Source organism: Leptonotus elevatus, chromosome 1 (genome assembly GCF_054856555.1).
Source record: "Leptonotus elevatus isolate MCC_2025b chromosome 1, RoL_Lele_1.0, whole genome shotgun sequence".
Taxonomy (NCBI): Eukaryota; Metazoa; Chordata; class Actinopteri; order Syngnathiformes; family Syngnathidae; genus Leptonotus; species Leptonotus elevatus.
Window position 1 is genome coordinate 43,927,986 of NC_141239.1, and position 27,597 is coordinate 43,955,582.

Sequence of the window (27,597 nt, forward strand, 5' to 3'; positions counted from 1 at the left end):
AAGCTTTTAAGAGTAACACTTAACTCTTTTTTTTTTTTTTTACTAACAGCGAGTTTAAACCAAACCGATTGTAGTTAAAGTATATTAATTAACAACTATAACATGCATTATATTATTTAAACAGTAAAACGCCAAAGCATTGGAACAATCAGTTTAGCAATAGCTTAGCTTTTGATAGGAATGACGACCATTTGCGCAAGTTGAAACACGGACACGTTAGCGTGTGGTACACACTACACAGAGGAACCACGAGGACGGAATGCGGACGGAATGTGGATCGAATGCGTTGTAGGGATTGTCAATAAAAACTAAACAAATAAATCCATAGCCAATATGATCGTTGTACATTTAGTACATTAAAAAGTCAGGTAAATTATTTGGACTAAAGTACGTTTCGAGTAGTCATGAGCAAATCAAAGGTAAGTAGCCTGCTTTCCACGTGCTAGCACGTTAGCTTTACAGATGGCCGACTGTAAACTAAGATAATTGAGGCTACATTTGTATACTGAACAAGACACATTTACTATCATTTTTTGATCGCTAATGTTTGTAGTTGACTGCTTGTAATTACCGCAGTGTTACTGTTAAAACCAATAGCGAGGTCATTCTGGCCTAAAAGCCTTACTTGTACACCACTAAGTCATTAAGATGATCATTGTGTAACAATGCTTCTTGTCATTTGCTTGATATTTAGACCAAGAACCAGAAAAAGTCCCGAGCAGAAGCCAGCCATGTGGCCGAGGAGACGTACCGATCCGTCCCGCACTCGTTCGTCTTCCATCGGGGCCAAGTGGGGAAAAACTTGGCTCAGCTCATCATGGATGTCAGGAGAGTCATGGAGCCCTACACTGCGGAGTCTTTAAAGGTTTGATTTGCAGGGTTACTATCATTGGTGATCTCATATTTGCATATCCATTAATACATTATCACAATTAATAATCATCACCTAAACCAGGTCAGGAAGAAGAATGTGCTGAAAGATTTTGTAGCTGTAGCTGGACCGATTGGAGTGACACACTTTATCATCTTCAACAAGACGCCTGGCAGCATTACTATGGTGAGAACACACAAAAGTACACTTGGTGTTAAGTAGAAATGGGCACAATTGATTAATTGGATCTAGTAAGCAGGTGTAGTGAAACGAGAACATGAATTGGCTGGTACATTTATTGCACACATGAACCTAACTACCTATTATTGGAAATGTAACGGTATGTTTACTAGGAATAACATGTAGAAATATATATTTATTGATAAATATTGATATATTTATATAAAGTAAATAAATAAATGAATTAAGACTTAATGTATAGGACTAGGACTCTTTTGAACTTGTGCTAAATTTTGTAATGCTCGTTGATGCAGCTTTATTTTTATTTTTATGTTGCTTAATTTTTCTTTATATGTTTGAATAAAGCAATTACTCAAACATTTGACACTTTATTTTAACATGAATATAAAATAATACTTAAAAATAGCACTGCATTTAACTTTTTCCACCCTCTGAAGTGAAATATAAAAAATATGGGGTAAACAAAAAAGCAATTTGTTTAGAATATGTCCTAAATAAGTGTACAGATATAATACATTTAAACGGAGTAATGTTATTATCTTGTTAGAGCAATTCAATATTTTAATGTTCCTCCATGTAAAGTTCATGAAACGATATTTAAATAAAATCAAAATGCTTCATATTGTTGAATTGCTAAATTATGAAACAAGTGTAAAACTATTACAAGTGTAAAAAGGTGGGGGAGAGGGGCAGCCCCCCCCCCCCAACTGGTTTAATCTGTGATGTAACCTTTATACAATATTTAAAAATGTGCAACTTGATTGCCACCATATTAAAAAAAAAATCTATTTAGTTAAAAAAAATATCCAGGTATGTAACAATAATCTAAAATATTTTAAAACAATAGAGCTTTTCCTCCATCTAAAACCAATTAAAAAATATTAATGAAGTGATCGTTGTTAAAATGTTGCTTTGTAAAATGTAAGTACATTTCTTTCCAAAGCACATCAACAATAAATTAATTACATAACCACCTTGTAAAATTAACATGAATTACAAATAACAAATGGATCGTTTTCTTCATGGTCCATCAAGCAACAAATGAAAGAAGTTTGTGAATTATATTAGTAACACATTAGTTATATTGTTACAGTGATTGGAGCTCATAATTAGGAAAATATTTCACAGGCATATTATGTGTCATGTCGTAAAATCTGCTCAGACCTCATAGTCCATTCTGGAAATGCATGAATGAAATCAATCAACAAGAAGTTGCTCCTCTGCATGCTAAGTTTTGTTGTTGTTGTCATTTTCAGAGGGTGGCTCGACTCCCCAAAGGGCCCATGCTCTATTTCAAAGTGCTCAAGGTAAATATGTGCCCTGAACATGAGAAGAACATGTAGGCGGGTGCAAGTGATGATGCTTTTTTTTCTCACGTGATTTCCAAGTGATGTTTTTCAAAGTAAACGCACTGATGCGCTCGACTGTTGATTATTAATTCCATTTGAATTGGAACTTGTATAAAGAGGCGATTGCTGTTTTTGCAGTACACTCTCGGCAAAGACGTGGTCTCGTCTCTGAAGAAGCACCGGATGCACGGGCAACAGTTCACGCACCACCCACTGCTCATCCTCAACAACTTTGGATCGGACGGCATGCACATCAAACTGATGGCCACCATGTTCCAGAACATGTTCCCATCCATTAATGTGCAGAAGGTACTATTATGATAGCTCAATCAGTGAGTTTATGTTTTAAGGAAGAAGCGTCTGAACAGCACAAAAACATTTGAGTATATTTGTCAAACCAGTTTGATTAGACTGGCTCGTTCGGATCGCCTTCATTTTGTATTCATTAAGACCCGCTGACAAAAGTGATGAAAGTATATTCTTCTGAGTTCCACTTTGAAGATTTCCAAAAGTAAACGCTTTCTGATTCCTCAGCATGGCACTCATTTCATGTGCCGGTTTAAAGTTGAGTTCTGATGAGAAGTGACCATTTTCTTTCCCGCCAGGTGAGCCTCAACACCATCAAGAGGTGCGTGCTGCTCAGCTACAACCCGGAGACGCAGGAAATCGAGTTCCGCCATTAGTAGGTTGAGCACACTTCTCTTGGTAGTCTTTTTACTCACAACTTTTAAAGCCACACACACTCAAAGTCACGGATTTTGTAGTGTGGGACACGAAGCAGACAATATCATCTGTAAATCTATATTTTTTTATATAAAAAAATTCCAATGGGACAATTGGTGGAACAGTCAATTGTAAAAAATAAATAAATACATAAACAAGGGATCAATGAATAACAGAGTTGCAAAAAAAATTCTTTACCCACTGTATGAGAAAATTATTCGTCGACATGAAACATTTTGTTGTGCTTACAAATGTAAGTTAATGCATAATAGTTGTTCACTGAAAAGCACTGCCAATAAACACAAGAAAGACTCACCATTCAGATATTTTTTCCTCCCATTGGACAGTGACAATATTGCGCGAGTGTGGCCCAGATGATGACAAACTGCGGACTTGACTGCTCAGTGATGCATGTTCAAAGTAAACGCACTGATGGGCCCCCCCCATGATGAAATGCGGACAATGTTTCTGACTCCTCCAAAAACTGACATGAAACTTTCTCGGTTGTGCCGCCCTGCAGCAGCCTGAAACTGGTGCCAGTGGGCATGAGCCGTGGTGTCAAGAAGCTGATGCAGGAGAAGTTCCCCAACATGAGCAAGTTTGAGGACATCAGTGAGCTGATGATGAAGTAAGGGGACACATTAGGAATGGACGTAAATGCGAGTTGAGTTGTATTTAATCTGTTTGATCACCTTTCCCAGAGGGGCCAACCTTTCGGAAAGTGAAGCGGAGCAGGACGGCGAGCACAACATCACCGAGCTGCCGCAGGTGTACTCGGGCCGCGGCAACATTGCGGCAGAGCAGAGCGCCATCCGTTTGACGGAGGTATGCTCACGCGCGCTGCAAAAACACTCGCAGTGTTTCTAGAGCCACTACTCGTTGTAATGCGCAGCTCTTGTGTGCGCAGATCGGGCCTCGCATGACTTTGCAGCTGATTAAGATACAAGACGACATGACTGGTGGAAACATCATGTATCACTCCACCAGTAAGTACCATCGGCAGTCCTGGTCCATCTGCTAGTTGTGCAGAGGATGACCACGTCTTTATGAAATCTGTGATATCTCTACAAGTAAACGCTTACTGATGCACTTGGAAGTTATTCCATGTGGATGTGGAACCAAAGGGAACATTCGTATTTAAAGCGAATTCTCCTTGCAGTTTCCAAGACAGAGGAGGAAATCCTGGCCATCCTGCAGAGGAAGGATGATCAGAAGAAGGCCAAAGAGGAGCGCCGGAAGAAGCAGGAGAACAATGTGGCTATGAAGAAAATGAAAAAGGAGGAGCACAAGTACGTTACGTCCACAATTGACGCTTCTTTCCCAATGCAGGCGTCTTCGCAGGGTTCCTGTGGCTTCTTTAAAATGCATTGAATGCATCAATCTCAAATCAAGGCCTTAATTGGCAGTAAAATGTCTTAAATCTATCATTCAAAAGTATTACATGTTCACACATGTAATTAATCTCTAATTGAATAGGGGGAACAAAATTCAAAACTAACAAAGCTAATGTGGTTCTAGATGACACTCAGTAAGAGCAAGAGTACAGTTTATCTGTATGCCTAACTGCCTATGAGCAGCACAATGTGTATTGAAGTATGATATGACAAAAATGCTTAATTTCATTTTATTTTTTTTCTCAAGCGGGGTTGGAACAAATTAATGGCAGAACAAGTAGCATCAAAACTTTGTAAAGATTGGACAGTTGTAACTTAAAATAAATAAATTTGGTGTTTTCTCACTTAATAACGAGAGGGAAAAATGCTCAAATTGGTTTTCACTGTACTGTATTTACCCTGTTTTTTTTAAATGTTACCTGTTAACAGGAAGAAGAGCCTAGCAGGCATCAAAAGGAAAGGAAATGATGAGGATGAGGACAGCGACAGCGATGTGGAGGATCCAGGTGTGCAGGACGAGAGAGCGGCGAATGCCGTGGAGTCGGACGACGAGGCCGAGTACTACAGGCAGGCTGTGGGAGAGGAGCCAGATGAAGGTTGGTATCCATACACTATTGCAAGCACTCTCATCTTCAGTCATCTTACCCAACCACTCACCTTCAGATATGTTCTCTGGAGCCAAGAGGAGGAGAAGCAAAGATGGACCTCGAGGACCTGCCAAAAAGATGAGGAAGATGTCTGCCAATAAGACGTTAGGCCAAGACAAAGGCACTAAAGGAAGTGTCCCGAGAGCACGTTACAAGGATAAACCGACAAAGAAATTTGGCGACCGAGAGAAAAATTCCTTTGGAAAGAAACCATTTGGCAAGAAGCCGTCACCTGGAGGAAAGCCATTCAGAAAGAAACAGGGCGATGGGGAAAATAGATTTGGCAGCAAGAAAAAATTTGAAAGCAAGAGAACTTTCGGCGGAAAGGTAAATAAAGGCAAAGCGTTCCAGTCCAAAAGCCAGAAGAGCAAAGCGGCCTTTAACAATAAAAGTGGTGGCGGTGCAAAGAAAGGCTTCAAACACAAGAAGGGAAAAGGCTGAGCACTTAACTTGGACTGTGCTGCATTGACTGTTTGCTGGAGAAAAACAAAGCGGGATGGGGGAAGTTTATTGTATTTTTTGCTTTTCAATTATGGAAATGTTCATTTCTAATAAATGGCTTAAGAAACATGTTTTAATAATGTAATTGGGGTCACTTTTTGCGTTTTGTTGACTGTTACAAAAGCAGGTGTAATGCATTGGTTTTAATGAAGAATAGTTGCTATCAGGCTCAAATGTTTCGGCTGGAGTCGGGCAAAATACGTCCTTTAGTACTAGTGCTGTCAAAGTTAAAGCGTTAACTGATAAATTAATCACAAAAAATTATTGCATTAATCATGAATTAATGCAGATTAATCGCACTATTCATTTTGACCATAGATAATCCTTTAGCGTGTCAGCGGATGGCTACCTTTAAGGTAGCACAGGTTGTTTCAGCAATAAACATAATTACAAGCATTTGATAAATGTTTGCGTATCACATTTAGAATATTTGTTCATGTCAAAATATTGGGGTCATATTTTTTTCCACTTTAAATTATGCAAGTAAGAGGCGTGTGCAGTGGATCAGAAAATGTTGAAGACGTCCTCAACATTAAATGTCAAAGAATCAACACAACCGGTGCTCTTCAAATTAGGAGGGGAAAAATGTTGATTAAAAAGGCTTCTTTGTTTTTTTTTTACTAAGCGATCAATCGTGATTAATCAAAATTCTAAAATGTGATTAATCTGATTAAAAAATAATCGTTTGACAGCTCTAGTTAGTACCCAAATTAGCTTAAACGACACGTTTGAGGTACGTACTAAGGCGTTGACATAACGTCAAGTTTCGAGGTTATAAACTAAGCACTGACAACTATTTTGTTCAGCAACTCATCGCGTGACGGAGCAGGACTGTAACCACCATTTTTTCCCCCATTCGGTTATTTTATTTACATTCTTTTTCAATATATATTTTTTGGGCCATGTGGCTAAACTGCTTCATACGCGGAGCATTTGTTTTGAAGTGTACATTCCGGTTACCCAACTCTCGTTAATCGAGGACCAAAGTTACTTTTATTCTGAATTTCAAACACTGGAAGTGATGTCACAGTGGAAGCAACTGCCTCGCGCTTTTCCGTTCTCTTCCTGTCCTGAAGCTAAGCTAGCCGAGCGGTCGGGATGCCGTCGATTGAATACGACGAGTGAGTGTTGTCTTGAACAAACGTCTAATTTCCGTCCCCCCCCCCCTGTTCAAATCAAATAACATTCTTCTATCACCCCCTCAGCTCCAAGCCCAGCTGGGCCGACCAAGTCGAAGAGGAAGTAGATGAAGGTAAAACACGCTCGATTGCACCGTTAGCGTGCTAGCGCTAACAGTGCGCGTCGACGTAACTCGTTGCTGGCAGACGAGCCCAGCTAAGTGGCTCACGCTTCCACGTGCTTGACGCGGAACTATGCGTGCACACTTTTTTTTCCCTTTGCGCTGGGCGCTTTATGAATGTCACTAATACATGAGTGACATTTGACGCAAGTAGGCGAGCAGAAAAAGGGGCGACATATGCTCTCGGCTGTGACGTGCTCTATGGCTAGGAGGAAGCTAGCCGGTTAGCATCTAAGTTGGCTCGATAGTATCCTAAGGGCTACATTTGTTTGGACTTAAAATAAAAGTTCTTGTTTCCCCCACAAAAATCAGTGTTTCCCTTCGCTATAGTATCCGCTAATGATGAGAATTTACATTTTGGTATTGTTTTTACCCTCTTCTGTGATTTGCTTGAACCAAAAACGATTAGTTTTTCCTTAACCGATAACGTGACCATAAGTGACAACTTCTAAATGTCACTTTTGCCCAAACATGTATCGAATATGATCCTTTCTGTGTTTTTATCCCCCACCATTCACCTAAAACTCAACTACTTGCAATTTGCTGACATAACAAAACATGTATGAACTTTATTTTAAAATACAGCCTATGGTATATATATATTTTTTTAAATATTTAATTAAACCAACAAAGGTCATGTCCGTCATAAACGCTCAAGGAACAAACTCATCTGCTTAATGAAACTTGTGGCAGAATTCTTTCTTTACTGTATCCATTCAGAAATTACACAACAACCGCGTTAGTCACTCAGCAAGCCTCCATAAACAAGTACAATATTAGTTTTTATTTTTGTGGCAAAATGCCATTTACAGTATAAATGATGTTGTTTTGTAGCATCTACGGTAAGTTGAGCCAATGCACATTTACGGTGTAACTAAAGGGAAATGTCTGATATTTGTCTTAAACAGGAACGCTTCCACCCCCCAAAGAAACCATCAAAGGGAACATCAAAACTATTACAGAGTATAAAATTGACGACGATGGCAAGAAGTCAAAGGTAATTCCGATTTTTTTCGGTGCCACTAAGCAAAAAGTGACCTAACATAATTTGTTTGTAGATTGTACGGACGTTTAAGATCGAGACCAGGAAAGCCTCCAAAGCTGTGGCAAGGAGGAAGGTGGGCTTTTAGGTCAGAGTGGAGTAGAAATGAAGCACCGGTGACGTGTTAAAAGTTCCCTCTTACCTCCAGAACTGGAAGAAATTTGGCAACTCCGAGTTTGATTCCCCGGGTCCGAACGTGGCCACAACCACCGTCAGCGATGACGTCTTCATGACGTTCATCTCCAGCAAAGAGGTGAGGATCGGCTCTTGCTCTGAGGAAACTCTGCGTATTGGGTCTGACGAGCACTCGTACTTTGCTCCAGGATCTGCACGCCCAAGACCAGGATGAGGACCCCATGAACAAGCTGAAAGGACAGAAGATCGTGTCTTGTCGTATCTGCAAAGGCGACCACTGGACCACCCGCTGTCCCTACAAGGACACTCTGGGCCCCATGCAGAAGGAGTTGGCCGAGCAGCTCGGCCTGTCCACTTCAGACAAGGAAAAACCCGCCGGCTCAGGTACTGTGGGGATATCCAGCGCTAGGGTGGGAATGGGCTGGAGTTAATCAACTTCATTACTTTGTGACCAATAAGTGATTCGTCACACAATTTGTTGTCGTTAGCAAAGTCAATGATGGACTTTGTCAAATATTGTCCATTTTGTGTCAAATCAGCCGAGCCGGAGCCCTTGCAGCCTGCACAGAGCAAGACTGGCAAGTACGTGCCCCCCAGCCTGCGGGACGGGAGCACGCGACGAGGCGAGTCTATGCAGCCCAACCGTAGAGGTGAGGTCAAGATTTGAAAAAGGCGGGGGGAAGGAGAAAAAAAAATTCTGCTTACAAATACCCCGAAACACAATCCGTCTGTAGCCGACGACAACGCCACCATTCGCGTGACCAACCTGTCGGAGGACACCCGTGAGACTGACCTGCAGGAGCTCTTCAGACCATTCGGCTCCATCTCCAGAATCTACCTGGCCAAGGACAAGAACACCGGGCAGTCCAAGGTGAGCCGTCACACACTCGCCAATTGTTTCTCACAGCAGAACACAAATCTAACGTGCCCACGCGTCGCAGGGCTTCGCGTTCATCAGTTTCCACCGTCGCGAGGATGCGGCCAGAGCCATTGCGGGCGTGTCAGGATTTGGATACGATCATCTTATTCTCAACGTGGAATGGGCCAAGTAAGTTGACACTGCTCATAATGTCAAGCATTCCAAAGCGAATTGACTGAGCATGTTTTTCTCTTTGCAGACCATCAAACAACTGAGGACTTAAGAATATTCCATCAGAAGGCCACATTTTATCACTGTAGTAAAATATGGCTGTTACCTTAATAAAGAGAATCATTGTCATCACTTTGCATGTCACTCTTTTCTGAAAAGGACACATTATGCTCATCACACACTTGAGTTGAGATATTTATTTCCTTCAGCTACTGTGGTGCATAAAAAGTGCAATTTCCCATCTTCCCTTTGAATTTATAATGCTAGTGAGATGGACACGTGGCCAAGAGGCCGCCAAACATTCACATTCGGGTGCATTAAATCTCAAACTGGAAAGCATTTAACATTACAACCACCTTAAACATTTATTTTTTTATATACAACATTTAATAGAGCACTTACAAGGTCCAATACAAACAGTCTGGTTACACTGCAGGTGTACATACTTATTAAGATTCACTGATTGTCACACCCGCCTAAGTGGGGCGAAATTAATTCTTTGCATTTGACCCATCCCGAGGGAGTGGTGAGCAGCAGCAGCGGCGCCGGCGGCCGTGCTCTGGAATTATTTGGTGATCTAACCCCCCAATTCCAACCCATAATGCTGAGTGTCAAGCAGAGAGGCAAATGGGTCCCATTTTTAAATTCTTTGGTATGACCCAGCCAGGGATTGAACCCACGACCTCCTAGTCGCGGACACTCTACCACTAGTCCACTGAGCTGGTACTTCATCTTTAATATGCCTTTACAGTAACTTCCTAATCAGGTATTTTAGTAGCACAACTGGTTGTTAAACAGAATTCCTGACGGTGATTGTCCCAACAGTGCTGACATACACCGATACGGATCTTTGCATCATAAGTGATCCTCTATCTCCCAGAGTCCGAAGATCCAAGTGAAGACCTGATCCATGTGATAAGAGCTTTATTTGAAATATTACATATAAAAACTACATACAATTTGTCCAACATGTTAACAGGTATTTAAAAACACTTTTAAAAAAAAAGTTCCGGCCCATAATTCATAAAATCATCTTCAACTATGGACACTTTTTGTGGGCATGAGGAGAGCACACACTAATCTGACACCTCCATCTTCTCTTGTTTGACATTCTCTGCAGGAAAACACAGGGGACATGTTAAGTCACAAGACACATTCACAGTAGTTTCAACAACGGATACACGTTCAAGTGCGATCACCTGCGGTCTGTTCTTCCTTCATCCTGTCAATAACGCACTTCTTAATCTCCAGCCCGATGGCTCTGGAGAGGGGCGGGGGCACAGCATTGCCAACCTGCCAAGCGCCGACAACAACATGGCCATTAATGCCCAATTGATTTACTGTGGCTCAATATGTCAGCGTGGTTGCTCACCTGTCTGTGTTTGTCCAGGACGTTACCAAAGAAACGATACGTGTCGGGGAACCCTTGTGAGCGTGCGCACTCCCTCACGCTCACCACTCGGTGTTGCTCGGGGTGCAGAACGCGACCCTGGAATAAAAAAAATAAATAAACAAGGGCTGCAGCTAAGGCATGCTTGTGTTTGATCTTTTCTTTCTTTCTTTCCCTCGAACCTGTTTTCCCATGGGCTCAGGGTTGGTGACGGTGGTGCTGAAGAAGCCGTCCCACTCCAGCCTTCCGTAAAGTCCCGCCCAGTGGTTGTGGCGGTTTCCCGTGTGAGGCAGACACCACGGGATGAGCGTGTTGAACTGCCGGTCGGCCGAATCGCACGGCTTTCCTGCGTCGGCGCAAAAACAACAACAACACGTTAGCGTTCCGGTGACTTCACGCAAGACTCTTTCAAACCCGAGCGCACCTCCGGCACAGGTGCAGACGCCCCTGAGCGCGCCGGTGCCGCTGCGTCCGCTCTTCTTGTCCGGGTGCGTGTAGCGCAGCCTCTTGGCCATGGTGCCGTCCTTCAGGCGCACCTCGATATTGGGAAGGTCTCTCCAGTCGGAGCCGGGTGCCAATGGGATGTGGCGCATGCGGCCTTCCACCAGAGCACTCATGTCCTATACAAAACACAAGTTCAGTGTTTAGGGCAGTTCTAGACTACCAAAAGCATATAGTACGACTTGCCAGAGTCTAAGCTGTAGATGCGAGTTAACGAACACTTCCCGCCTCGTACCCAATACGCCCAAAAAACGTTGAACCCGGGTGCATTCTTACCTTGCAGACATGATCCCTGAGGATGGGCTGGTACTGCGTGCCGCGGATCTGCCTCTGGAACCACGACTGAGGCTCGCCGTTGTAGGATATCTCCAAGGCGGCGGCGCCGTTGCGGATCTCGGGCAGGTCAGACATGGCGTCTCGCACCGTGATGGTTCTGTAGATTCCGCCGTTGCCGCTATAGGCATGACGCCGTGTGTGTTAGAACACTATTTGGCGACGAGTGCGGCGCGCGCGACAGGTCGAACTTACCGCGTGACGTTGCTGACGTATTTCTTCTCGTCCACCACCACGCTGAGGGAGACGGCTCTGGGAGCGAACACGTGCAGAGGCTCGGGATAGCGAGGCAGTTTCTCTCCGGGAGCGGCGGCCAGGATGATGGCTCTGCGGCGAGTCTGGGCCACGCCGTACTGACCCGCCTGATCACGTAACCGACGTGACACAATGAACAAGAGCAAACGCACCTCATACGAAAGGATGATTTCATGCAACTTCGCGTTTAAAAACTAAGCATCGAAGGAATGATAATGTTTGCTTATTTAGCATAGGCAACCATTACTAGAACATAATGCAACTTTGAATTAGGGCTGGGTGAAGTTTGCCTAAAAATAAAAATCGGATCTTTTTTTAACAAAAAGTTGGATTTCCCCTCAATATAAGACTTAAAGAAACCTCCCATTTTGGCTTTGTGTAGGAACTGAGGTTTGTGGTTGTCATCCCCTCCAACTTCCTGCTAATTTTCCGTTGGTACCGTTATACAAATGGCAGTTATTTTTGCCATGACGGCCAACTTTCCTGCTAATGTCATTTTGCTGTGAAGGCTCTGATTGGTCAATCCCCGGAGCGAGAAATTTTTGGCATGCCGCACTTTACCTCAGCCAATATGCAAAGGTAAAAAAAAGAAGAAAAAAAAAGAAACCCAACACACATTTGCGAAAGACGTTCTCGGTCTTTATCCCATTTTCAGAACGGGTCGTGTCAAAGAAAGAGTTCCCAGAATTGAAGATGATCTCTGTTTGGATCACAAACCTTGGCCACGATGTCCAACCAATGACATGTGTCTTCTGTTCGATTTCATCCTGGACAGTCACCTTATGGTGTTTTTCGACTTTTATTGGTTGCTATGTATACACATTTATATTAGGGATGCACGATAATATCGGTGGTTGATAATTATCGGTCAATTTGACGTCAGATAAAACAGATAATAAAGAAATCGGCCGATAATAATAGACTTGCCGCGTTGGTGCATCTGTTGTGGCTCCCCAAAATGTTACCCTCACAGTTTTTTGTTGAATTTTTAACATGACTGTTTTGGCAAACTCAAAATTAGTTACTGGTTGTCTTTGAAGCAGAGATATCAATAAAATTCAGCTTCATGGTGCCTTACAAATGTTTCGATGCATTTGTACTTATAGGACTCAAAAGTGTATTTGTATTCAAGTTAATTTTGCAAACAATTACCGGCTTATTTATCTGTTATCGACACGTTCTAAATGATTGGTTTATCGGTATCGTTTGAAAATAGCATTAGCGTGCATCCCTAATTTATATAATTGTCAAGTGACGTTGAGGCGAGGAACTCCGGGTTATTTTCAGGCAGGTTTCCAATATGCACTGCTAGCTAAAGCCGGCTAAAAATACGTTGGCTAACGATGCACTTGTTCTAAATGATTATTTTCATACAATTCTATGACGATGTTAACTTTTGTGCTGCTATAAAAATAAAAATAGAGACCTCAAGGAGGTTATTTTGGAAGAAATTGTCTTTTTTTGTCACTACCGCAAAATGCAAGCAGCCCCTTTTATTGGAGTGGGGTCACATTCGTCTCTTCACACACACACACACGTAAAACTACACATTCAATAGTTTATAGTGAACTTTTCAAATAGTTTGAAATTCATGTATGCCATTGCGGAGTCTTAAAAAAAATGTAAATGGGATTATTCGCACACAATGCCTTAAATATTGGAAGTTAAGAAAAGAAAGCACAATCCGCTCTATAAAAGGGATGAAGATAAACGTACCTGCAGGACGCCAAAGGTGCACTGGTATCCCATTCTGACGAGACAGCGCAGAGTCAACTTGAGGACCATGGAGCTTTTGAACGACACGAAGTTCCTCACATTCTCCAGCAGGAAGAACTTTGGTCTGTAGTAATCACAGTAGCTGCAAGACAGAAATCCAAACGTTAGCCAATCCTCATCCATGTCGCTTCATTCATTGTTTGTCTTGTCACCTGAGGTAGGAGACCACCAGCGAGTTCTTGAACTTTGAGTAGGTGCGCGAGTTGAAGCGATTCATGCCGCTGAAGCCTTGGCAGGGCGGCCCCCCGCAGAGCATCTCGACGTCGCCCTTCTGCGGCAGCTTCTGGCCCAGAGAGTTTGTCTTCTCGCCCGACATGACCAGCTTGAGCAACACGTTGCAGTCCTCGGTGAACACGGTGGTGCCCGGGTTGTTGAGCCTGAAGGCCTGCGCCGCCGGCTCCCACATCTCGATGGCCCACTCAGTCTCGGAAATGCCTTCAAAGATAGAAATGGACCTCCGTTTGGTGAGCTGTGTGGACTGGAGCATTTAACCGTGTGGGAAGGAGCTCGTACCAGCCTGATGGAAGCCTTTGGAGAGACCGCCGCAGCCTGAGAACACGTCCAGGGTGCGATATTTATGCACTTTGGGACTCTGCGTTTCACTGGGCTGTTCCGGGGTTTCCTGAACGGCGGAGGCCTTCCCTTTGCCTTTACCTTGGAAATAAAAAGATGTCGTATGACTGGGGGCACTGATCAATGTTCTTTGATTAAAAAACAAGTCCCTGAAATCAATTGTAGAGGAACTTTTAATGAATCGTGTTTTTTTATACTCCACCTTTGCCCTTGCCTTTGCCTTTGTGTGTGGCAGAGCGAGCGTGGTTTGGAGGATCCTCAAAACTTTTGCTTTTGGCATTATAAGCCTGCAAGAGAACATGAAAGGAGATATGAAAAATTGACTTTCAAAGTTAGTCTACTAATGTGTGTACTTGAGTCACTCGATTTGGAAGTTATATCAGAATGTTCAAGACAGCTGAAAACTGCTTTCTACGGGGTGTTAGGAAAAAAATCGATTCGGCAATATATCGCGATATTACAGCGCGCAATTCTTGAATCAATTTTGAAACATCCATTTTTTATTATAATATTCAACAAAACATTTTACTTAGGGTTAGGATTCACACGTCAAGCATGGAATAATGTTATATTAATGGAACATTAAGCCTTAATATTCCATTTCAGTGCTGTTCAAATGTGAAACCTGTTTGTTAAATGCAATGGCTCAGTTATAAGCCTGAATTTTCAGATAAATAAATACATTTTCATACAAATTTTAATGTACAAGTTTACTGATTAGTATTTTCTAAATTTGAGTAAAAAATAATAATTGCAATAATCAATTTATAGATTCGTATCGGGATTAATCGGTATCTAATCGAAACCTATGATTCGCCAGGTACTAGGCAATTCACACCTCTACTGCTTTCCATGGGAGGGGTGTCATAATCGACCCAAATTGTCAGTTAGGACGTTACTAATCATGGTGCGCACACACACAGTACCTCCAGGAAATAGAAGCGGTCGGGTCCTCCGTTGGAATATTCTTGGACCGGCTCATTGAGGTCTTCTCCGTATTCGACTTGGCAGCGTCCGAGCACATCTGACATGTTGACCGTGACCTCCTCGTCGCTCCAGTACAGTTGATTGACATCAGTGTGGTAGCTGGCTTTCACTCCTTTGTGGGTGTTCTCAGGTCTAGAACAGGAAATAAATACATTTGAATAGGGGTGTCGGGCGATTCAAATTTGTAATCGTAATGAATCGCATGACAACAGTTAACTCACAATTGCAAAATTTGTATCTGTTCTAAATGTACAACATCTACAGTAATTTTTTGTCATACTCTAGTTAACATAAAAGTGGAAAAAATGTTAAATAGAAATATGGCTGCATCTTTTAGTCATTGATACATTCATTTCATAATTCATAAAATTGACTTAAAACTTAAAACCGAGTGTGATATTAATTTGTGTTGGTCACTTTTCTGCCACGAGATGGCATAATTGCATTTGTAAGAAATTGGTGACAGCTCAGCGCATTTTTCTTTTCATCTTAAGAGCTATCTAATCTTTAACATGAAGTAACATTTTTAAAAGTGTAAAATACAACTTGACCCCAGTCTCCACAAATATATGTTGTATTATTAAATTATTACTGCTAAATTTTGACGTGGACGTGTCTGCTGCGTTGCGACTGGAATTACCCCAGTATAGGCTTTCCAAGTAAGGGGCGGTCAAACACGCGAGAGAGAAGAAAAAGAAAAAAAAGACTTCAAATTAACCAACTAATTTTGACACCCTAAATTTAAACAAACGCAGAAGAGCAAAATAGTCCGTCTTTGACCTGTAGAACTTGTACAGTCGCAGTTTGACCTCTGCAGAGTCAGCCTTGCCGTTGCCGCGCCGGTGACAGAAGATCTCCTTGATGCGGCCGACGCGGAACGGTTCCGGGGCGTCCTGGTTGGAGCCTTTAATGTAGTCTGACGACTTCCTGTAGTATTCTGGATACAAGTCCTCGTCCACGTCCTCTTTCCTGTGGGAGCGTTTGACCGGGCTGGCTGCTTTAACACTAACAGCCGAGAGAAGACAATGGACGAATATTGATGATCAAAACCATTTCTAATATATGAAGAGGTTGGTTTGAATGTTCCGCTTCTTAGAATCTCGCGTGTCACCTGAAGTTAAAGGCCTCGGGCGGCACGTAGACGCCATCTCCCACCCTCAACTGCTGGCCTCTGAAGCGGGCCAGCGCGTAGAGCGCCTTTGAGTCGCGCTCTTCATCCAGGGGCTCAAAGGCGCGAGGTTTATCCCGCACCTCGCGCTCTTTAATCCTCAAGCAGCTGCTGCATAACCTATTCAAACAAAAGAAGGAAATTGTGGGATTAGCGCAGGGCAAATGTTGTCTTGTGAATAGAATAAATGCTTGCGCTCACTTGAACTTGCAGTCATCTGACGGCGTGGTCTTGGGCGGCGTCTCAAAGCGGGCAAAATCCGTGTCATACCAGAATTGATAGAAGAAACTTTTCCCGTCGTCTTCAATCACCTTGACGTCCACATCCATCCCGCCCTGATGTGCAAAAGTAGCAGTGAGCATCCCAAAAGACGAGACTGTCCCACCCACGCCCCCCCACTCGACGGAAGCAAGGTGGACGTACCTCCATGAACCAGTTGTTGGAGGGGGCCTTGTAGGCGACATTGACTTTGCCTTGGATGTAGCTGAGCGACATGTCCTCGCACTCGTCCACCATGAGAAGCTCCAGGGGGTCAGACGACTCGCCGAGCACCGTTTGTGTGCCGCGGAGGAACCAGTGGGCGTGAAACATCTTGCCGTTGTTGTCCTCCCACATTGACGTGATCCTGGTAGACAAGAAAACAAACAACAACATTTGAAGCAGAAAGTAAACATTAAAGCACACATTCATGGACAACGGCAATACTCGCAGGTACATATTCTTTTTTATGATGCACAAACTGTTTAATCCCTGACACTATTTTCTTACAGCATGAGTGTTTTTATAAAGTACAACTACTTTTGTTTGGCTTGAACAGACTAATGACATGTCAATTCATTTCAATTGGGTAATAAACTTGTGAGTCTAGGCACCACTCGGCAGGTTTTTAAAAACATAATCCAGACTTGCAAAAATCTACTTTGAAACCCCAATGTTGGCACAAAATGTCTCTTTAGAGAAGTCCAAGTAAATGACTTATACGGGATAAGATGTCAAGTGGGACGAAAGTTGCTGTAGTACAATGTAATTCTGCAAACAAATCAAAACAATTCTTCCCACAAATGCATTAAACAAAAACAAAAAAAGTCTGCTTTACCTTGCCAGATACAACGGAGTGGCCGCATCCTCTGAGGAAACGGAGACACAGTCGCCCATCACCAGCTCTTCATCATTCACACGGACCTTGTTGTAGTACTGCTTCTTGCCCTCGCACTGAAAGCAAGAGAAGACGACCACCGAGTCATTCATGACACTCGAGTGCAAGCACCAAGCAGCCCGTACCTTAATGGGCTCGCCGACCCACGTCAGCTTGCACTGAGTCTGCTTCTTCCTCTTCACCCGAGACGCTTTCTTACTCTTTACGGGGACATCTTCCTCCTCTATGTTCTCATCATCCTCAGCCTCCTTTACGGCCAGATTGGGGCATCTGGGGGGGGCAATGAGGAAACGTTTCCATTAATGATGGGACGGAGCCAGGTCAAGATTAGGAACACCATGTGATTAAATAATTTGCAGCGGTGACATGGGCATCGACCTAGGGAGTGTGGGGAAGGTAATACTTCCTGGGAACCCCAAGAATGTTTTGTTTTGGCGTTGAAGCTCACCCCCAAATTTGTCTCATTTACTACTAAAACAAAAAGTGGTAGACAACATATTTGGGCATCATCCAATTGTTTTGATGGTTACTGTATATGCAGCATAAGTTGCTGAACAAAATTAGGTTCCAATACTGGGGGTCCTGCATTTACCAAGACCATTCCTAGGGCAGTGGCACATGCCCAAGTCTATAATTAACATGAGAAAGCCTTGACTGGCGCATTTAAAAAAAAAAACTGCCAACTGAGCTTGCCGTCTTGTGCCACATGACCAAGTATTCTTAATGCCACGAACACAAACAACATCATCCTTTGTCGACCCCTGCTTACCTCCTTTGCTTGCACGCCTGCTTGCTTTTGCCACTTCCTCCAAATTTAATCATGTCCTTACAGGCAGCACACTTGCCACAATCAGTAGATTGGCAAACCTAAAAGAGACCACATTCAACGTTGGTATTCAGGTGCCGAGTGTGAGATTGGGTCCACAGTCTGGGTGTGGCAAAGGCTCACCTCGCAGACGCCGCAGCGCTGCCGTTTGGTGGCGCTCTCCTTGTCGTCCTGCTCGAGCTGCTCCGAGAAGAAGGTGTCAAAGATCAGGTAGACCAGCTTTGTGGTGGTGGCTTTGGTGGGACCCTTGCTGTCCTTCTCAATCTTGGTGGGGTGACGGATGGCTTGCCGTCTGGTAGCTCGCCTGGTTTAAATAGGAAAAAGACAACTTGCGTTCAGGTATTTGCTATTTAGGACCTAAAGGGCTGCTGGTGGGTGTGTGATGTCAAGATGAAGCGATTGGCCAATCATCTAAAGCGTCCAGCCATGCAACATGTGACAAGCAACACAGTAAAGCTGTAGAATGAAGAGTAAAGCGGGATAAAGGCATCCTGATAATTGTACAGTTCGATTTAAGTCTGTGTTACTGAAGTACCAGAGCTCAAATGAAATCAAGCAGCGCTATGTTTCAGTTCTGAGCTGGGTTTAGGTGGCCCTAAATGTTTTTGAAAAGCAACAAACATAAATAAGCAATAATCTTATTTCCTTGTATAACCATTTAACTTGAGCAGTCCATTGCAAAATAAAACAACCAAACAAAAACAATGAAAAAAAAGAAGATAATATATGAGAGATGCCTATTCACGTTTTGAATAAGTACAAAGATGCAAGGCAGCAAAAGGTGTGGATGAGGCTAGTATTGAGTTGTAGTAGTTGAATAAATAATAAATATGGAAATCAATAAATTATTGTTTTATTAGTTGTGATTTGAATATCAATCAAAATAATTGTGATTATTATTTTTTCCCCAATTGGTATGCGTGCATCGCTCTTTAGTAATCAAATAAGAACTTTGGACTAGTTTGGTAAGGTATGAATTTTGCCGAAGCTAGCAATTTTGATTCAACTGTCTTACCGCCGTAGCGCATGTTGGTGACGTCATCGCATTAGGGCTGTCCCGACGAGCAGATGGCGTAAACACGTCATACAACATACCGTTGACGTTGTGTCCCGCCCGCACATGTTGACATTCAGTGTCGACACGTGCATACTGTCAGTTGTAAACAAGTGTGCACAGCAGAACAGCAGAAATTGGACATGGCATCTGCTTACTGAGGAAGCCGTAGTCAAGCGAACGGCAGTATGCATGACAGTACAACACGGCGCTAACGTGCTGAGAGAAACTGAATTTATAGATAAACCCTTACATTACCAAGAAGTATGAGATAAATGTATTGTGGCGCTTTTAGTTTGAAGTTTTTGCCGTGGCGACATAATGCTAACATAAGGGCTGACGTGACTCATCAAACTTGCGACAGACGGCAGTAACACAACTTCGTCCAGAAATCACGTTCAAGCTCCAGTTAAGCGCAGTAAGACATAAATGCGCTGACATTGCCAGTGTTTAACGGAGACTGCCAGCGAGCCGCACTAGTTAGCAGTGCTTAAGTTCACCAAAATTGCTACTGTGGTTCTGACGTCACATAAACCAAAATCTATGGGGAGATTCAGAGAGGAAAATAGTGTGCTGCTAAAGCACAGTTTAAATTTGAGTAAAAAAAAAAGAAAGTTTATTATCTAAATAAATAAATAAATGAAAACCAGTTGGTTGTTCATCATTACGTGCAAATGTTTTTTGTCTTCTGTATTTATAATTGTTCTTTAACCAATCAAGAATATATATTTCTATCCAAATACACAATTGTCCCCTAGAATTTTCAGTAGGATATCTGAATACCAAAATATTTGATAGCTACAGCCCTAATAATATTTTGTAGTTAGTTTTGTGGCATGCACACAGGTTCCTTCGTCACGCCCCCCTACCAAATCTAGCTAGCCTGCACACCGCAAGCCAAACTGCATATGCATAATTTTGATTTGAGATTTGCACAATAAATGTTATCCAAAGTAAATGTATTCTTTCATATATATATATATATTTTTTTTTTTAATCCATTTAGCTTCTATAAAGAACTATGTAAACCAATAAGCAAATCATTTATTTAAAAAAACAACACCAACAACAACAAGTGATATATACAGTTAATACCATGATATGAATTTTGGGTCATATGTCCCAGGCAGAGTTTCATCGATAACAAGTACAAAAGAGTATCAGATAAGTATACAGAAAATCACACCTGACTATAAATGCAGTAGAAACATCTCTCATTGGCAATATAATGCTCATGAACGCTCAATCGGTCTACGTTTGTAATGTTCCACTATATTCCGGAGTTAAAATCTGAGCGTTGCCAACTAATTCAAATAATGTCACATGGACAACTGTGAAGTGAGAAGGGGCAGACACCAAATTCAAACAGCATGTACTATTTTCCATAGCAACACTGGGCCGATCACCTGAACTCTTCGAAGCACTTTGAGGCAAATCACTTTCCATTATCCTGTCCATTAAGTGCTCTTTACAAGATTTATGCCATCAGATGCTATTCTTCCAGCAGCCACAGAAAGAGCTTTATCCAAAATGCTGCTTTTAGAGAGATAATAGCCCTTATGTTAGTGAGAGGCGGACAGAACCCTTGCTCTGGATAACATTACATGTGTGCGGGCGTCGCTCTGCGCCACACAGCTTATGGAGTGACTTGAAATGACAAACCAGATGGCGTAATGACACTAGTGCACACAAATTACTATGTGAAGCCATACAAAACAATAGCATGGACTTTCCCCCATCACACAAGGCAATAATGCATTCAGGCCTACCTACCAGTACAGCAGCATGCTGCATTAGGAAATGTCAGAGGAATGGCAGACATTAGCCAATAATCCTTTCAAAGAAAAGCTAAAACTTTAATATCAGGAGCATTTAAAGGAGCTGCAAGTAAAAAAAAAGGCAGCCAAGGCGGGGCCCTCGCATTAATCAAAACGCCGCAGCAAAGAAAGTCGTACCTTTTGCCCAGCGTAACGCCAGCCAGCTTGATGAGGTCACGCATGCAGGGCGTGACAATGATGGGCTGCTCGTCCGAGTCGCCCGCCTCGTCGTAGCTCTCCACCTGTTCCACCACGAACTGGGCGTGGCGCAACAGTGTGTCCTCAGTGAAGCAGTTGAAGTTGAGGCCTGGCGGCGGCACCGTGGTCTGGTGGCACGGAAAGAAACAAAATGTCCACTTACAATAACAGTCATTTCGATTCAGCATTCAAAAGTGTAGTTCCTTAAAGGGCAAGGGACCATACTTGCAAAATGAATATCACTCAACTCATTATAAAAGCAGCAGCAGAATGGAATTTGAAACCACATCAAATTCTGTAGTGCCCTCATCCTCACCTCAATCCTATTGAGAAGGTCCTCATAACTGGCGTCCGGATTCTTCTGCAGGAACTCCACCACAATTTTGCTCATGTAGATCTTCTCCTGCATCAAGGCAAAGATTGAAGAGTACTCCTCGCTGGAATTCATCAGGATGTAGTCGGCAAACGCTGGACAAGGAGGAAAAACAGTTCATCTCCATCAGACAGGAAAAACCCAATTTTGGTCGTAACACTTGCAATACCTGTGGTGAACCCAATGAGAGCTTTTTCGCCTCCGTCAAATCCTGTAATCCACCAGGCATTAATGGGTCCAAGTTTCTTTGCAGGAACGCCACCTCAAGAGGAAACAGAAATCCATTAATGCCAATATATTCACTTACACCTGCCCTCCACATCATTAGGCACGCTCACACAACTGAAAAAAAAAAAGGTTGCTCCTTGACAAAGTAATGCAAGATTAAAATAGAATGTGTGTTAATATTAAATAATTACCTCAAATTTGAATTTGTTAATTGCAAGAACTTAAAAATTGTATATAAAATGTGAAAAAATTTGTCTAAATACTTAAAAATAATACCAATTGCAAAAAATGAATTCAAATTAAAAAACTAAACAATTGGATTTTCCCCCTAAAAATATTTTTATACATTTAAATTAAAAGAACTAAACAATTAGATTTTTTTTCTAAATGTATATTATTTTAACCGTCTCACATCTTAAATCCAACTATTCAGTTATATTAGAATCACCACGCACGTACAATTAACTTTCACAGCGCTTTGAGTGTGCTCTGATCATGCAGATGTGCCGAATCAAGTGTCCAGTGAGAGTACATGCCAACATGGTCTTTACCATCCAAGCAGGGGTTGTCATCATAGATTGGTTTGACAACGCAACTGAAGTAGAGCTCCACGTTCCTCTCAATCAGTCCAGCGTCAAAGGGACAAAGATGGCCATGCTTGTCATAGATACTGTGGAAGGGGGTTTTCTTTAAATAACGCAACTAAAGAGTTCTTCTTTACAAGTCGTCATGTAGAAAGTCAAACTGATTTGTCACCTAAAATTTGTGATCCTGTGCTGCGGCAGATCCTCGTAGCTTTCAAAGCCGTCCTCGTTCGAGTCAAACAAGGAGAGGCGCTCGTCAGTCAGCATTTCAGGCTCGTCCAGCTGAAGACACAACCACGCTGGTTTTCACACATCATTGAAATACTTTTTTTTCTTTAAAAAAAAATAAAATAAAAATTCACTTACCGCAGGGTCTGGATCCCCTTGAAAGAATTTCAGGTCTGAGTCGTCCAAATATTGCCTGCAATCTGGACATTTGGGAGGCGGAGCCTAAAATAGGCACACAAAATGTTAGACAAGCTAAATGTCTTTTGTATCAAGAATTACCTACAGGTGCAATTAACTGTGTGGGACAAATATTGTATAAAAGGGGAAAGAAACCTCAAAAGGGCGTTGAAAAAGAAGAGCAAGAGAAGCAGATCTTTCCCCCCCAAAATACTCTAACATGTTTGAGTTAAGGTAGAGTGTTCCAGTGTGGGTAACTTATGTGAAAGTTTAACTAGATGTAAAAGAAAATGGACAAAATCTTCTGCCTTCTCCCCTCCATCCGCCGGTTTACCTTAATACAAGCCAGCAGCCAACTAGCAACAAGCATGAACCAGCCCACCAATCAGAAACGCACGTTGGCACAGCAAAATTTGCCCCGTGGTTTGTCTTGAAGGAAAACGTCTCCAGAACTCGGTGCACACATAAGAATATTTTAAGACTTGTGCCTTATAGTCTTGAAAACACTGTACATTTTCTAGAAAACTTCTTGGGCAGCGGTCAGTTTATTTGGGTGGCCCGCCCAAGTATTAACATGGTGTGGGAATGGCTGATCAAGATGCTTTGGAACTAATATAAATGGGGAAATTAGGGATGATGTGGTTGCTTTTAACAATGCCTATGAGCTGCTCAAATTTTTGCAACCTGTAAGAGATAATTTATTTCGCCAAGGGGGAAAATGCTATTACATGTTACCTTTGCTGCAGAAACTGTCTTGGTCTCCGGCTTGGCTTCTTCAGGAGCAGCTCTGTCAAGGTCCAGTAATTTAGAAACAAATTCAAGGAAGCGCCATCTCAGAGTGTTCGAAGAACTTACTTGTCATCAGACTCCACTTTCAGACGCTTCTCCTCAGGCTGGGGCACATTTCGAATAAATGATTAGGCCGTTTAGAGTGTGAAATAGTGAGATAGAGGAAGAGGAAATAAGACAACTCACCTCCTCAGCACCATCTTCCTGTTTCACTTCAGTTTCTCCATTTGTTGATTTGCCATTCAGGTCTTCAGACTTGCGTTTTTGACTGTAAAATAGGCGTTCCCCCCCACCCCAAAACAAACACTCAAATGAGACTCAAATTATCATGTATTCCAGGAACACAAATATATGTAATTAATTATTTTATGTTTTTGCATATTGCATGAATTATATTACGATTTAAGCTAACGCATATTCAACAACACAAAACATTCATTGATTTGGCCACCTAAAAATGTATGTACAACTTCAGAAACTGCGAGACAAACGTACACTTTCGAGAACATTGACATAATGGTTGGTTGCTTTCCGCCACTTCTCGTCACCCTGGAACTGGCCGGAGACTCTAGGATGTGGGGGATCAAGAATAAAAGTAAAAAATAATCCTCTAAAAATCGATGCAGCGTGAGAAAAGTGCTTTGAACCAACTTTTTGTGTCCGCCTTGCTCTTGCGTCCTTTGCCTCGCGCGCTGGGAGATTTGACAGCTTCGTCATCCTCCTCAACATCCATTCCGCCGTCCTCTTCTTTGTGGGAGCCGTTACTGACGCCATTTGCTTTGACGTTTGACTCCTCGCAGTTCTCCAGAGTGAGCTCCTTTCCCAGCATAGACTTCACCTTGGAGACGTAGTCCTCCTGAAGAAGGAGGGTAACAAAGAAAGTGCGAGACAATATTACAAGTTAAAGTATTCAACCCTGGTGAAAAAATAAATAAATAAAATAAAATAAAAAAGGCTCACCATGGAGATTTCAGAGTTTTTCATCTTTTCCTCAAGGCTGCTGAGGGCGTCCTGAGTGTCGGCGTGCAGAAAATCCTGCACCAACTTGAGCTTCTCCTTCACGTGATCCTGGAAGGGTAATTAGAGACCACTGTTAAAAGTCAAATGATTATGAATTATGTAGCTTGAACCAACTGACGCAAACTATAGAGACGGTTGATTTAATCCCAATTAGTTTCCAAAAATGACATGAGATTTAATCTTCCAAATACAAAAGTGGTTAGAAGAAATTATTTAGTCTTAATACACACATTGTAAAATACATAAAAATTCTAAGTATCGTGATTGTTTCAAGTGATCCCCCACCCTTTTTCATGCATACGGAAAAGGAAGCAGGGCTGTCCCAGCGGAGCGGGAAAGACAAGGCGAAAGGCGCGAAGAGGTCATAGGTCGACTCGCAACCTTTGTGACACTGAAGGTACGCAACTGTCAACAACAGCAAGGGACATTCGCTCTTGCCAAATGTAGAAGCTCTGAGGTAAGTGTCAGCCAAAGAGGATGCAGTAGAAATGAAGTGTAGAGTGGTGCTTTTAAAATCACAAAAAAACTAATTAAACCTGCTGAAATGAAAAACTATATTGAATGTTGTAATGTTAAACATTGCTGATCCTTGAGGTGGATTTTAAGGACTTGAGCTGAGCAAATCACACTTTTTAATTAAGTTTTTGCAGTCCATGAATGTGGAATTCCCTAATACTACCTATGTAATACTGACAAATACTGTGCAGTCTATGTAGTTTCCCGACAGACTTCAGTTACGTATGCGTGTAACGTTTTCGACGTCAGAACGGAACTCCGTCGTAACACGAGGACATAATGTACAGCGTACCACAATGAAATGAAGCACTAATTGACATCATTGCTGATACTTGTGTGAGTTTAGTCTTTCACAAAACCGACATTAAATGAGTTTCGCACCTTATAGGCACGTTCGAGGTCTCCTGTGACAAGAAAAACAACAACAACGTCGACTTTACAGCTGGAGTCCAACTCACCTCGTCTGAGGATCCATCTTCGCGCAGCACCTGCAGCCTATAAACGAAGATGAGAAGAAGAAAAAAAAAATCAAGTCAAAATCATGTTAGCTTATCTTTTGTTTACCACTTCTCATAGTGGCGCCAAATCCTTCCCCGCACACACACGCGTTGACAGGCTGGGGCGCTAATGAGCATGCTAACGTGCCCAATGGGACGCGACCGTCAAGATGCGACATGCTAACGATAGCAAAAGCGAGGAGGCAGCTTTGCTATAGACAGATAGAACTCAAACAATGACCGGGGAATAACATACAAGTGGCAATGTTTGAGCACGACGCAGGACGTTAGCATCCATGTTATACACGGATCCCTACCTTTTCCTGACATCCTCTGGCAACGACAGGGAAGTCCTGGCTGGCATGACGCTCGGCGGGCAATAAAATCAACGTTTAAGAGCGTCAGTTAAAAGGGCTTTAAAATAATGCTGAAAGCGGAGGATGAGCGTGCGACAAAGACAGAAGACAGCGATGGCGCAGCTCTGCTTTAGCCTGTATCGTGTTGTGGAATGGATGCTAGAAAAGCAATTGGCGCGCCTGGGCCGTCTTTTCGCGCGGAAACCTGGGCGTTTCGGACTGTACCATTTCATAGTCCCAGGGATAAGAAATCTTTAAAGCAATGACGTAGTGGACCTCAATGCGGGGGCAATTTGCTATGAAAAACACTAAATATTAAATTTAGTTCTCCAACATTAAATGTTAGTGTTTTCGTCTCTGTATATACAATATAATAGTCTCTAATTTGAATCAAGTAGACAAGTCCACCCCTTGTTTTTGTAACGGAAGTTGAGGACGACAGAGCATGCGGAAATGGATAGAATATTGTTAGGCAATTTTAACAAAATAATGGGAACTTGGGAAACTAATTGTTCATCCAGTCTCACGTTTTGATCAGAGTTGTGATTTATGGATGCCGCGGACAAAATACAATACGCTACGTTGATGTCCGGCGGTATTGTCTATTTTTGCTGAAACTCAAAGTGCAAAAATAGCTAGTCTCCTTTCATGAAGGATGAAGGAAATCAGAAAGTAATCACATTCGAGATACGAAATCAGAACCTTTTCTTGTGAGTCACACAAACTCAATTTGCCATCCATGAATGTATATTTTACAATTATGTTGTTTAATTTTTTTTTTATAAATAATGAACTAAATGTGTCTTATGTGTATTAGTTTTTACGTTATATATTGTGTTGAAAAAACAACCATTTGCAGCACACAATACGATGCACAAATATTAACACTTGTAATGCAATCTACTCCCTTATTAAATAAAATAAATAATACATTTAATATAATTACCGTACTGTATAGTATAACATTTGTATCTAACAGTTTTTCCCCCCCACATTTTCATTAGATTTGTACTCTGCTGTGTTATAAAATGCTCTAATAAAATCTTCTTTATTCTTTACTGCAGACACAGGTCCATACAAGCAAAAACACAACACAATCACAAAGAAAACATAATAAAAGATACTAAACTGTACAATTAAAATGTATACAATAGTATTGTACCAATGCAGTCTAGCCTAGAGGTAACAGCTTTTCATTGGGCTGACTAAAGCTTCGGTTGTGCGATTCTCTGACCTTGACAAATGAAGCTAAATATCAGCTGTCTTAATAGTGCATCACATGTTGGCACTCTTTTAGACACAAATAATTGACTGGCAGTCAGTCTGGCACTGTGCCATCTTGGAACTCGAAGCAGGAGCCAAGTCATGGTGTAAAATTTCTGTTATGTTTTCTTTTCTTTTTTTAATAACCGATACTTGCTGCTGTAATACTTTTTCCCCTCTGAGGGTCTTTTTTTTTTTTTAAGCTTACTTTTTCTTTTTAAACTTACGTTATCTTATCGCGGAGCGCAGTACAAAACCTGACCACCGGGTGGCAGCGTG

General features: G+C 42.1%; 3 protein-coding genes across 4 annotated transcripts; 2 read left to right on the forward strand and 1 right to left on the reverse strand.

Annotated features, from left to right (window-relative positions):
- The first annotated feature begins 231 nt into the window (after window positions 1-231).
- On the forward strand, window positions 232-5,755 carry ppan (peter pan homolog). Its single transcript, XM_086077289.1, has 12 exons — window positions 232-419; window positions 695-865; window positions 956-1,057; window positions 2,329-2,379; window positions 2,560-2,730; window positions 3,027-3,103; window positions 3,665-3,772; window positions 3,846-3,969; window positions 4,052-4,130; window positions 4,304-4,433; window positions 4,968-5,134; window positions 5,202-5,755. The coding sequence occupies exons 1-12, from the start codon at window positions 405-407 to the stop codon at window positions 5,624-5,626; spliced, it is 1,620 nt and encodes a 539-aa protein (XP_085933415.1). The 5' UTR covers window positions 232-404; the 3' UTR covers window positions 5,627-5,755.
- Window positions 5,756-6,686: 931 nt separating this feature from the next.
- eif3g (eukaryotic translation initiation factor 3, subunit G) lies at window positions 6,687-9,385 on the forward strand. Its single transcript, XM_086075969.1, has 10 exons — window positions 6,687-6,807; window positions 6,892-6,938; window positions 7,895-7,983; window positions 8,045-8,104; window positions 8,177-8,281; window positions 8,352-8,547; window positions 8,703-8,813; window positions 8,898-9,034; window positions 9,105-9,211; window positions 9,282-9,385. Exons 1-10 carry the CDS (start codon window positions 6,785-6,787, stop codon window positions 9,295-9,297), a joined length of 891 nt encoding a protein of 296 aa, XP_085932095.1. The 5' UTR covers window positions 6,687-6,784; the 3' UTR covers window positions 9,298-9,385.
- A 775-nt stretch (window positions 9,386-10,160) lies between these two features.
- dnmt1 (DNA (cytosine-5-)-methyltransferase 1) lies at window positions 10,161-26,247 on the reverse strand. Of its 2 annotated transcripts, XM_086070297.1 has the most exons (35): window positions 26,017-26,247; window positions 25,661-25,697; window positions 24,627-24,734; window positions 24,318-24,522; window positions 24,162-24,234; window positions 23,853-23,934; window positions 23,733-23,770; window positions 23,613-23,664; window positions 22,839-22,922; window positions 22,645-22,754; window positions 22,440-22,558; window positions 21,830-21,922; window positions 21,604-21,755; window positions 21,228-21,415; window positions 21,046-21,060; window positions 18,342-18,522; window positions 18,162-18,259; window positions 17,518-17,662; window positions 17,333-17,448; window positions 16,660-16,861; window positions 16,438-16,571; window positions 16,180-16,356; window positions 15,849-16,073; window positions 15,008-15,200; window positions 14,284-14,368; window positions 14,022-14,162; window positions 13,661-13,943; window positions 13,449-13,590; window positions 11,673-11,839; window positions 11,421-11,598; window positions 11,068-11,263; window positions 10,826-10,989; window positions 10,626-10,742; window positions 10,453-10,546; window positions 10,161-10,367 (listed from the first exon to the last, which is right to left on the reverse strand). In XM_086070297.1, the coding sequence occupies exons 1-35, from the start codon at window positions 26,061-26,063 to the stop codon at window positions 10,330-10,332; spliced, it is 4,479 nt and encodes a 1,492-aa protein (XP_085926423.1). In that variant the 5' UTR covers window positions 26,064-26,247; the 3' UTR covers window positions 10,161-10,329. The 2 variants fall into 2 exon arrangements, with proteins under 2 accessions (XP_085926423.1, XP_085926480.1); XM_086070354.1 differs by lacking the exon at window positions 21,046-21,060.
- Window positions 26,248-27,597: the final 1,350 nt, after the last annotated feature.

What these genes read in the sequence shown, in the direction of transcription:
- ppan (XM_086077289.1), top strand. An exon ending in CGCCTGGCAGCATTACTATG is followed by an intron (nt 1,058 to 2,328) that starts GTGAGAACACAC and finishes TGTCATTTTCAG; the next exon opens with AGGGTGGCTCGACTCCCCAA. An exon ending in GGGAGAGGAGCCAGATGAAG is followed by an intron (nt 5,135 to 5,201) that starts GTTGGTATCCAT and finishes ACTCACCTTCAG; the next exon opens with ATATGTTCTCTGGAGCCAAG.
- dnmt1 (XM_086070297.1), bottom strand. Translation starts at nt 26,063, where the DNA reads ATGCCAGCCAGGACTTCCCTGTCGTTGCCAGAGGATGTCAGGAAAAG. An exon ending in ACTCCGTTGTATCTGGCAAG is followed by an intron (nt 16,862 to 17,332) that starts GTAAAGCAGACT and finishes CTTGTCTACCAG; the next exon opens with GATCACGTCAATGTGGGAGG. An exon ending in GAAGGAAGAACAGACCGCAG is followed by an intron (nt 10,368 to 10,452) that starts GTGATCGCACTT and finishes GTTTTCCTGCAG; the next exon opens with AGAATGTCAAACAAGAGAAG.
- eif3g (XM_086075969.1), top strand. Translation starts at nt 6,785, where the DNA reads ATGCCGTCGATTGAATACGACGA. An exon ending in AAGCTGTGGCAAGGAGGAAG is followed by an intron (nt 8,105 to 8,176) that starts GTGGGCTTTTAG and finishes TCTTACCTCCAG; the next exon opens with AACTGGAAGAAATTTGGCAA. An exon ending in AGAACACCGGGCAGTCCAAG is followed by an intron (nt 9,035 to 9,104) that starts GTGAGCCGTCAC and finishes CACGCGTCGCAG; the next exon opens with GGCTTCGCGTTCATCAGTTT.